This window comes from Antennarius striatus, chromosome 14 (assembly GCF_040054535.1).
Source record: "Antennarius striatus isolate MH-2024 chromosome 14, ASM4005453v1, whole genome shotgun sequence".
Classification (NCBI taxonomy): domain Eukaryota; kingdom Metazoa; phylum Chordata; class Actinopteri; order Lophiiformes; family Antennariidae; genus Antennarius; species Antennarius striatus.
In genome coordinates, this window is record NC_090789.1 from 6,955,797 (window position 1) to 6,967,537 (window position 11,741).

Consider the following 11,741-nt stretch of genomic DNA (forward strand, 5'->3'; position numbering starts at 1 on the left):
GACTCAATGGTAAACCTTGATGTTTAAAACCTTCATTCATCACTTCTTAAGATTATAATAACCAACATGTCAAACTCAAAGGATTTCCATATGTGGATAAAGATTTTAATTTGATGAATCTCGAAGCTGACCTACAGAAATCATAAAAAACCCCATTTAAAAACCTTTCATTTAATGACTTTTTAAAAAATTAATTACTTTAGATTGTAAATTAAACCATTATTAATTACTCTCGCACATGACTGTAGACAGGCTGAAACACACTGAACATATTTTTAACTGTTCACATGATAGTCAATACCTCAATGAATGAAACATTTCTATAACTTCTGTGTTCAGATTTGATCACTGGACATAATGTATGTATGTATTTACAGATTTAATGACTTATAAGTGTAGACGTCCTTATGTTTTGGTGAAATTAATTATTCCCAGGACATCTGTGCAGTTTAGAATTTTGCTTGAATTGAAGTCATGGCACTTTAGAAGCCACCCCTAATCACCCACTGAAATGAATCATGAAATGTCTCTCTAAAATTTGATTGAAACCAAGGTGATGGCTTTTGCTCAAGTACTCAGGGTCACATCTGTGGAATTCATTGCTCATGGGTAGATGCCAAGATGCCGTTGTCAAGGGTAAATACCCGACAGAAAGGTGAATCCAGACGTGGTGTCAACATTTCCGGAGCTGCTGTGATTTACAGACAAATGGAACATTCTCTAAATGACTGAAATTATTTTTCTTGTTGACAATTTTATTAATGTATTCACAAATCAAGGTCAAGGCAATATATACTGACACAAAAGCAATGCAATGTGCGATTAATTTTTTTATTTAATTTCCTTCTTAAAAGACAGCAGCTACTTATATACAGTTTGTCACTGTAGGAAGGAAGTGCTGCTACTGTATTTCTTTTTCAAGTTAACAGTAAAATAATCCAATGACCTCGACGAGAGCTCTGCATCGATGCACCCTTGCCCCTAAAACTAAAGTCAAATTTATGAAATGAATTACTGAGTAGGGGTGTCACAGTCTTGGGAAGTCTTGGAGGACATTTCTGTATTTTATTCTTCTTGGTAGTCATGGGTCAGCTTTAAGCTAAAGAAAAATGACTATCTTGTTCTTCAAGAACCTCTTTCTAGAGGATGTTTGGCCTAATGCATCTAATAGACGCATTAGAATCATGCTTTTTTAAAGAATGGGACTAAACTCTAAGGATTCCCTTCACCAAAAGCATGGCTGAATGGCATCCATTAATGAAAAGACTGATGATCTGTGCAACCATGTTGCCTTGAATGTAGGGAATCACATTTGTCTTGCACTGATTCTCAGCATTTTATAATTAAGTCATCAGTCTGCTTCTTGGGACAGAAAATCATTATCATATACCCGGCTGGACCTCTATTAATGGTTATGAGACAGGTATTTGGCTGTCTTAAACAGATGGGTGGTGTGTTGTCACACTCACAAACCACTCTTTCTCTTGCTGATGATTTGGTGTAACTGTCACGTGAAAATGTCAAGATATTTTGGTAATATTGGCATCAGTAAACCTTAAGACCACTTTTTCCATAACTTGTACTCCAATGCAATTTCCTCCGGGATTAATAAAGTATCTATCTATCTATCTATCTAATAGTAGGTTTTAATACTGACAGAAGCCAACTCATCAACAGCAACAACAAAATCCAGAAAAACACTTTACAGAAAAGTGATGGAGCGAGTTGTATTTCATCTCCTACTAATCATCGAGATATCTGGCTGCCACTTATACCACTAAATTTAAAACCTCCAGACTCTTCCTGGAGCAAAGACACTGGTCACTGTGGATTCCACTAAAACATTTCAGTAGACCAGATTGACTATGCTGCCATCTAGTGTTACTCTTTCAAACACACTGCTGAGTGTGTGCTGAGTGTGAGCTGACAACTACAACAATAAACAAGGCAATCATTTATAATATAAGGTTCATCTCTGATTATGTAAACAGCTATGCATCTGAAAATGTGTCATTACAACTATCAGTTTGGAGAAACCAGTGAAGAAACCGCACCTCCTGTGAAGGAGGATCCAGACAAACTACAGAACAAAGGCAGGAACTACTGTATACCCCAGTGGAAGCCAACAGGGGGGAAGATGAGGTCCCCAGCTGGATAAATTCAAGGTTGAAGAAAAACAGCAATGGACAAATGTTGACAAGTAGAGGACAAATGGTCCCTTTGAATAGGCAGTTTGAGATGACATTGACAAGGATTTTCTTCAGTATTATAGCTAAGACAATGGTGTACCAGGGTGCTAAGAGCACACTGGCCTGTTCACTCAGCTCCTCAGAGAGGCAAAGGAAAATAAGTGTGATCTGGCGGTGTTGTGGTTACAGTTAAAATTAAGTTAAAATTCAGCTTAAATTTAGGATTCAGTTGTAGACATAATTTATAAATAGCTGCAACTCCTCCTCCTCGGCCTGAGTCCCGAGGGATCTGATAATTTAGGTGACTAGGAAGAGTAGCTTCCTTTAGGGACACATACTCATCCTGACATAGCCAGGTTTCCGTTAAACAGAATAAAATTATACGACAATCTAATATTATGTAATTGATCAAAATAGCTTTGACAGAAATAGATCTAATATTCAGAACAATTTTTATTTTCTTGTGCTTTGAAACCTTTGGAGTGCAAGCTTGCAAAATGCGTTTTCTCCACTGGGTGGCTGGATTCAGCCTTAGTGAGGGGCTCAGACATCTGGGAGAGGCTCAAGGTAGAGCTGCTGCTCGTCCGCATTGAGCAGAGGCAGCTGAGATGGTTCATGCATTTTGGTCAGGATGCCTCCTGGACACCTTGCCAGAGATATATCCCAGACATGGCCATATGGAAAGGACATAATGAATCAGCATCTGACCCATCAATTGGAACAAATAATTGTCACACCCTTGAGCCCATTAACCATGCCCAGGATGACGTCTTGGAGGGCCACCATTATTATCTGAAGGGTAGGTGCTGCTCATGAACACAGATGTTATTCCCAGGAATGAACAGGAGTGGGGAGTGCTGTGTCCACATGTCTCACATATTCAAGAAGGGGGGGGAATGAATGAAAAGATGCATTTTTTGCTCTCTCTCATTTTCAGGTTACAAATGACCCCCTCAGTCAAGCTGCATATTTGTGAAAAATAAAGATAGTTGTTTTTATCTCTCTCTCTCTCTCACACACACACACACACACACACACACACACGCACGCACGCACGCACGCACGCACACACACACACACACACGCACACACAGGTTAATGCGTGTTACAATTAGGTTACAATGGAAAATACAATAACATTGACAAGTATCACTATTTCAACATTTCAGAATGCAAGATTTTGTACTGTAATGGCAGGGAGATTAAATATGTGATTTCAAAGGATGTCAAAGTGACATTTAGGGCTATGAAGGTGCTCAGAGGGAGTGTTTACAATTACGGTAATTTCCGGACTATTGTGCCCAAATGAATGGAAGCCGTATCCACCGTACCCCTTTTGGCTGTGCTACAACTTGAAAAATAAAACAAAAACAAAAGTTGAACAAAATATTGAGGAAAACACAAGGGTTAAAATCACTTTTAATGAAACTTAATATATATATATAACCATCAGCAGGAACATTTCTTATTTGCACTGCATTAAAAGAAGAGAGGAAGTGGAACAAGTGGCTTTCACTGCAAGGTGATTTAGTGTTGAAGAATGAATTAAACAAAATATCTCAAAAGACTCATTAGAGTTGTGTGGTTGGTTCAAGGTCTGATTAACATTTTTCATAAAAACTGAAGACTTTTAGACAACAAAGTACCTTGCATAACTTTCTATGAAGTTCTTTGGACCTTTTTTTGCGTCCTAGAGGTCAGCAAAACGTTAATCCATAAAAGAAACTTTGAAGAATGCCTTTGAAAATCCAATGATTTGATTGGACGTGAACGCATCATAGGGCTGGGCGTGTTTTAGCGCGTTGCGAGGTGTCCGTCGTCCAGCAGGAGGAACACGACTAACAGTTAACTCCGAGTGTTCTTGACCAACTTGATAGTTTTAATTATTTTAGAAATGGTAGGTATCCGTAATTTTTTGTTAAAATAATATCCAAAAACGTCGTTTGTAATTAACAGTATTTGACCTTTTAATCAGTCCTCTAACTAGGCTATCGCTACAGGTTGCTAGTGCAGGTAGCTAGCTAATTGGCGAGCTTCGCCCAAAAAAGGCGCTCTTAGACACGTAACGCCGTGATTTTAATATTAGCTATTTTGTCGATCAACTTTATGATGTCTTGACTCGCCGTTCACGTTTTTTTAATCTGTGTAGATGTTTAACTGTTCAAATTCCAGTAATTTGAAATACGTTCACTCCACGTTTTAGTCATTATTCCAGGTGATGTTGGCGCGCCATTGCTAACCTCAGCTATGACCTCATTGCTAACCTCAGCTATGACCTCATTGCTAACCTCAGCTATGACCTCATTGCTAACCTCAGCTATTTTAAGCAGATAAATATGACGTCAGCGAATCTAATCACACTTATCAATAATGAAGTTTGCATTAGGGGTAGGTGTTGCAGTGTTTGCTTTACATCGCTCAACTTTTTGGGTTGTTTATCAGATGCCACATGGTTAGCATTAGATAGCTTAATATTGTGGATGACTGCACCTGACCATTGTCTATTCAATTGAGTGTTGGTCTTGTGAAAAAGGAAAAAAAAAACACTACAGGGAGCATTTTGCAATTATTGTAAGATAATTTTAAAGTCGAATTGTTAGATTTGCTCAATACTGTAATCCCAATTGTTTTACTTGAAGGATCACAACAAGCCCAGGATTAACAACGTTCTGTCATTGAAGCTGTCCAATGGCTTTGTTCTCCCCGAGGGTAAACTGACCCCCAACGCCGTCTTTGTTGGTGGCATTGACATGAAGGTAAAATCAAAAATATATTGATCATATTTATATCAACTGGATTAAGTATATTATTTATATTTTGTAATATTTTAATATCAAACATGTAATTGATCATTTTAGGTAATCTGAATAAGGATTGATCATATGGGAAAATTAGTGAATTCAGGATTGCAATTGGATCTTCATTCAAATGCACAGATCAAAATTGCTGAGTCATGGGTGAAAATGCACACAAACGCTTCAAATGTGCAAATGTGTTATTTACTGCTTTTTGCATGACAGTGAATGTTGGCATGTATAACTGATAAAAATAAAATTCCTACCTAGTTGTAATACAAAGTAAGCTGGATGTCAAACATCAGTTGCCTTAAATGGCATGATAGAACCTAAATCCAGTCAGAGATGGTGATCAATGAAAAGGAACGTAAGTTGTTAACTGTACGTTCCAGTAATGTGTGACCATACTGTATGTACATCCATAACTTCTATTACCGTATCTTATAAAAACCCCAAATTCATTAATTATAAACATAACACTGTAAAATGATAACATTAATTTCAAATAAATACAACGTCTTAACACAAGGGTAACGCGATGAACTGGGAAGAGACAAGGCACATTCACGCTGTCTTGTGCGCCATGTGAACAATGGACGCAGTGTCAAACGTAAGACCGTTTGAACGTCTCGTACTATGGAGAGCGCGCTAAACTCAAAAATTCACTCGCAAAAATTTTTTTTACAAAATTATTTTACAGTAAAAACGTAAAACGAATGAACGTAAGTAGAGGAGCATCTGTACTTACGAAGATTATGTTGTGATCTATCTAAACTCAATACAGTAATTAGATAGTGACAGCATGTCTCACCATTATTGTGACATTATACTCAAACATAGTAATAATACGTATTTATGTTATTATTAAATTATTATTTATGTTGATTGTTTATGTTCATGTTTACACTGTTTATGTTAAATATTGTTAACTAGGTTTTGAACTAACTAGGTATTAAACTCACTAGGTTTTGAACAAACTAGGTGTTAAACTAACCAAGTTTTTAAACTAATGAGGTTTTTAAACAAACTAGTTTTGAATTAACTACATTTTTAAACTAACTAGGTTTTGAACTAACTAACTCACCAGGTTTTGAACAAACTAGGTTCTAAACTAACTAGGTTTTGAATAAAGTTTTAAACTAACCCGTGTCTCCAACTCTGAACTTTGCACAAATTCAGTAGAATGACCCATACATAGAAATTTGTTTAGTTTTCATAAAATCAAAAGTGGTTGGATTTATTAGTAATAAATACAAATAGTGTACTTGTTAATCAACCTTTATTACCTTTTTCAGGTATTTTTCAGGCTTATGCATTTCTTTGTTTTTGCTGCTCTGTTGATGTTAACACAAGGCTTGGGAAGTCTGTATACATACTATATTCCTTCATCTGGGAGCCTGGCTCAGAAAAAACAGTAGACTGCTGTTATGTTTAAGACAGGTGGAGATTTAAGGATAAAACTTAACTTTAACGCTTAGGGACATTGAAAAATTGCCTTTTTTATTTTAGAACCAAACCTTGTTCATCCAGTAATCTCAGGGTGTAGCACATCGCTCTGTTTGCAAACAATACTTCCTCTTGAGTGCACTTGTTATAAAAGCATTTTTAATTCTAAGGAACCGTGGCAATGAAGTTAAATCTGTATTTGTAGAGAGCATTTTGTGTAACATCCAAAAAGCTAAATTCATCATATTTGTCAGGTCCCTGATGGTGAAAATGTTGAAAGACTACGTTTAGATCTACTTGAACATACAACTCATGTTGGAGTGGAGATGCTAAGTCTGTCGGCTAATATCCATTCATAAATTAATTTCAATTTTCAGGTGGATGAAAACGAAATGCGTGACTACTTTGCCAGATATGGGACTATTAGGGAAGTAAAAATTATCACATACCGTGGAGGGATCTGCAAAGGGTGAGTTTCACTCACTCATTTTTACAGTATAAGTATTTTTAATTGTCTTTCTTTGCGGAGTTTGTGCGTTCTCCCCATGTCTGCGTGGATTCTGTCTGGGTTATTCAGCTTCCTCTGACCCCCCAAAACATCCGATTTAGCTGAATAAATCACTCCAAATTTGACAGTAGATGTCAAATCAAGAAGATGGATGTCTTATTTTTGTTCTCTCCATCTGTCAGTTAACCTACAGTATTTGAAAGCATGTGGGCATAAACCAGGAGAGATTGAGTCTGTTAATAAATATTCAAATCAGTGCTTTAATTTGAGCTTTTTAATTTTTTGACATTTCATGCTTGATAATGGCATTTAATCAGTGCGTTTTAACCGTGTGTGTGCGTGTGTGTTCCTAGATACGGATTTGTGTACTTCAAAGAAGACGTCAATATTCAGACAATCATTGAGGTGAGTGTGGATTTTTGTAGAATTGCAGTTCAATTCTTTGTCTTTTCCCAACATCTTGTCTTTTTGCATATTTTGCCATAGCAACCAGTCAGTTTAAATGGTCGCAGACTCAAGCTCGGCCCTGCCATCATGAAGGAAAGGGGCTGCAGTATGTATTTTTATACGATCCAGAAGTATTTCATTTGCTGTTGGGTTTTCAGTGCAAATGGATTTTGCCAGTTACTGTAAATTTCAACACAATCTAGGGTCGTCCTTTCCCCGTCTGGCCAACCCAGCTCCTTGGCCGGGTCCTGTCCAGTACTACTACTGTACTTGCTGCTCGCCTGTTGGAGGTGTACTCCAGTCTGCCCCTATGTTCAATCAAAACAGCCCCTACAATCAGGTAACACAGAAACAAAGCAAAACACACACATCAATCAATCCTATTGATTTCTATGCCCTCCATGAAATGGAAAGGAACCTTATTTTCTCTGACAGGGGAGTCAGCTTATTACAACAGCCTAAAACTGAGGTATAAGAAACATTTTTACAATTTTCCATGAAAGACAAAACCAGATGGTTGTGATATGATTAATGCACTGATGGAATTTTTCTCTGCTGATTAGCTACTTTCCACCTATTTTAATTCAAATTGATCAATTCTGTGAATTGTCTAAATCTGCTGAGAAACTTTAAGGGGGGGGATAGGTATTGTATTTTCATTATTATTATCAAAAATGATCTCGCGCCAACTCGGTTTTACAAAGTATTTTCCGCGAACAGGAAAATCAAACAAGATTAGAGCGTTTCTTAATGGATTGGCAATTGGATGAATATGAAACGACTTAGACCGATGTAAAAGCTCGTAGCATTTCACCTCACAAATTCACGGCGTGGTGTAGAAGTTGGCAGAACTTGCTACAAAGGAGTCATCAATAATAAGTACAGTGATCCGTCGTTACGTGTGTTGATGCGTTCCAGGACCACCCGCAAATGGCGAAATTCCGCGATGAGGTGAAGCCGGGCGTCTTGAAGCACGAAGTGGGCTGCGTACCGTCAGGCTCGGAACGCAGCCCACTTTCAAATGCTGTCATCCAATAGCATGCGCGTACGATATCACGTGACTACCTACTAGAAATTAGGTGTAGCCAGGCATCTTGAAGCACAAATACGCGAGAGATTGCTGTATTTTGTTTTTCTATCAATAATTTCACTCAAAATCTGTTATAAATTACTGGAAAGCTCTGAGCTTCAGGGCGGGTTCATCATACAGTTCAGTTGAAAAAACATTTTCCTCTTTCCATCCCTGTTGAAGACATTTCTTACAATATTCACTATGTTGGACTTAATTTGATTTAGTTTCTGCTCTGATTGCCATTAAAACACAACTTTTCACACTGTGGTTTTAACTGTTTGCAGATGTACACCTATTCAAACTATGGAGGGATCATCAGTCAGATGCCAATGAACTACTCACAAAATGCATATACGTACCAGGTACACACACACACACACACACACACACACACACACACACACACACACACACACACACTGTCCTCTGTGGATTTGTCAGTTGTTGTTTGTGTTACTACTACTTTTTTCCCAGACGGAGTACCCCTCACCTCAGTGGATGGACGGCCAGAGGACACAACCAGTTAATCAGGTGACTCTTCATTTACTTGGAATCCGATCTGATGTCGTGGTCTTTCAGTCTCAAAGAAACACAGATCACTTGTAAATTTTAGAACCTTAGAAGTCTAGTGGGATGGCATCATTAATGTAGACATGAAAGAAAAACTAATTTTTAAAAAAAGAAACACTGATATTGAAAAAAAATTATTAGAATGTCTTTTTTGGCACTGAATAAAAACATCTTTATTTTCTCCCCATATGATGATTGATGCCTGATATTTGAAATGTGTCCTTCCATCACATGGAGCAGACGTTCAGTCTGTGAGTGCAGACAGACAGAGATTTGTCATTGTATAAATTTGTTAGTTTCAGGTAAACTAATGAAAGCTGTTGCTTTTTTCTTTGCAGTTCTTCTTGTTTCTCATTTAACACACCTGAAGGATTTATTGTATGTCTACTCATACAGTTACTGTACATCTCCTTGGAACGGTCAAATACAAGAAACACAAAATTTAAAGTGACATAACCACACCATTTTATGCAAATGTCATTTAAAAATAATTTGATGATCCCACTGTCATAAAGCTTGTTTATACAAGTATACCAAAATCCAGTGATCATTTTGACATTTTGAAAAATTGATTTTGTTCTGGTGACACTTTAGAATAACAGTGCTTACATGTTGATGTGAGTTGTTTTGAGGAACCGATAATAAATGAATAAATGTTAGCTGTTGTTTTAGCTTGTTCAGTCATTTAGCAGTCCACAAAGTGCAATGTTCGCTTTGGCCACTAGATGGCGTTATTCTACCACTGGACATCTGAGGAATGGACTGCCTGTGCGTACACAAATAATTGTCGCCGTTCCAAGCACAGACACAGGAGAGGTTTTGTGTCTTTATAAGTTTTTGAAACATTTTCCTGCTTTTATCACAGGTTAATCAGTGTGAATGACTTATGGAACTGAGTTTAGCTGTTACACAATCAATTTTCTCCTACTTCAGCTACAATGTTCTGCAGCCGTGCATTAGTCCAATAATTATGTCTGTCTCGTTTATTCATTCTTTTACACAAACACGCAATGAACGTCTGGAATCTGGGTAATATCTTAGCTTTTAAACGACTAGTCCTGTTTGGTAATAATTTCCGACTTCAGATGTTGTTCCTCTGCTGTTTCAGATGCAGTGAGTCAAAGAGTTGCTGTAACATCCTAGCAGGAAGAATTCCGGACGTCATTGATGTTTGGAACCAACCCAACAACTAACGCTTTTCCAAAGTCCCTTTCCCCAACCCTCGTCTTATGAGACCCGTTTTAACACCAGACTACAGGACCTTTCTCCACTTCAAGTGTCTTGGTTTGATCACAGTCACTCTGGCCACAGCTGGTGGGGGGGTCATCGCTGTGTGGTCGGACAGCTTTTGACCAGCAGTCCTGCACCTTGAATGTACTGACTGATACATGGGCTCACAGTCTCGTTTTCTTTTGTTCATTTTGCCAAAGAGAGAAACTCTTAACGTCACTTTTTGTATTTTTTTTATTTATTTTTTGGAATAGTTAATTCTTTGTTGTGCTTTTAGCTTCTGCAAGGCCTTTCTTTTTTGTAAGCCCCCGACCCCCGCCCTCACCCCCATCCCAGTGTGGTTGTGATGCTTTGACTCCAATTCTGAAGCTCCTCCTTATAATTGATTCTAATTAATGTAATTATCTTTTCTGCTTTAGCATAGAGGCACACGGTCCATCTATTCATTTCAAAAACATATTTACTTTGTGCTCTCTTCTCTTTTAGTCTCATTTGAGCTGGTTAACAGATATCACTTATCACCTTATTTACTATCACTTTTTTATCAAGTCTTTCCTTTTTCTATAACTGCCTGTGTGTTGTAGACCATCGTCTTCGACTGATATTCACCTTAAGCTATGATCAATCAAAATACATTTGGAAGAAAAACTAGGTGAAAGCTGTTTTAGCTCACTGTAAAAAATTAAGCATGTCTTGGAGAGATATCTTCTTTTTTGTCTTAAGTTCACTTGTACATGGTTCACTTTAACCTGGTTGTGACTTTTAGCATTTTGGGTTTTAAAATAATCAAAGGTGATCTTGCACAAAGCATTTTACTGACATTGACAAAAATTTTAATACATTCACCTCAGTAAGTGCACTTAATTAATGTATACACTTTAAATGTATACACTTTAAAAAAAAAAGTTCAATTGTGATTGGAGAAGCACGTTTGGCATCTGGTATAGATCACATATTTAGTTTTAGTTTTTCTTTATAATTCTTAACATCAGCATCTTGTGTGCAGACGCCAGATTGAACTGATGAAACTGTTGTGTTTGGTTCCACATCTCACTGTTCAGTTGTTCATGTTTACAGTGTTGGGATGTTCGTGTTTGAAGGAATAAAACTTGTTAAGTTCTAATTTTCTTCATTTTCACCAAATGCCGGTTTATGTTTTCTTGTGTGTGTGTGTGGGGGGGGGGGTGTATGTATTTTCAAGCATTCTGTATATGGTCCATGAGCAGGTTTGGTGGATGCTTTCGCACCTCATGCTCTCCATCAGCTGGTGAGTGGCTGCTGCTTTTCACTCGGGGTTGGATTCCAGGTTTTCCCTGGCAACAAGCCCATCATCCCTTGGTCACAGCTTTTTGTTTTTGTCACAGTCTGGTGGTGTGACTTGGCTCTCTGGGGTGTCCTGTCCAGCCTGTGACCACCCAGCAGCCCCACCCAACTACCCCCCCACCCCCACCCCCTCCACCCAGTCAGACGTTTCTAAATAATGA

General features: G+C 37.9%; 1 protein-coding gene across 1 annotated transcript; it reads left to right on the plus strand.

The window, feature by feature from the left end:
* Window positions 1–621: 621 nt before the first annotated feature.
* Window positions 622–11,738, plus strand: dazl (deleted in azoospermia-like). The gene is made up of 9 exons (XM_068333708.1): window positions 622–636; window positions 4,829–4,945; window positions 6,808–6,899; window positions 7,292–7,343; window positions 7,425–7,491; window positions 7,589–7,725; window positions 8,742–8,819; window positions 8,938–8,988; window positions 11,622–11,738. The coding sequence occupies exons 1-9, from the start codon at window positions 622–624 to the stop codon at window positions 11,736–11,738; spliced, it is 726 nt and encodes a 241-aa protein (XP_068189809.1).
* The last annotated feature ends 3 nt before the right edge of the window (window positions 11,739–11,741 follow it).

Coding starts and splice junctions, on each gene's coding strand:
- dazl (XM_068333708.1), top strand. Junction 4,946..6,807: donor TTGGTGGCATTGACATGAAG/GTAAAATCAAAA, acceptor TTCAATTTTCAG/GTGGATGAAAACGAAATGCG. Junction 7,344..7,424: donor ATATTCAGACAATCATTGAG/GTGAGTGTGGAT, acceptor ATTTTGCCATAG/CAACCAGTCAGTTTAAATGG.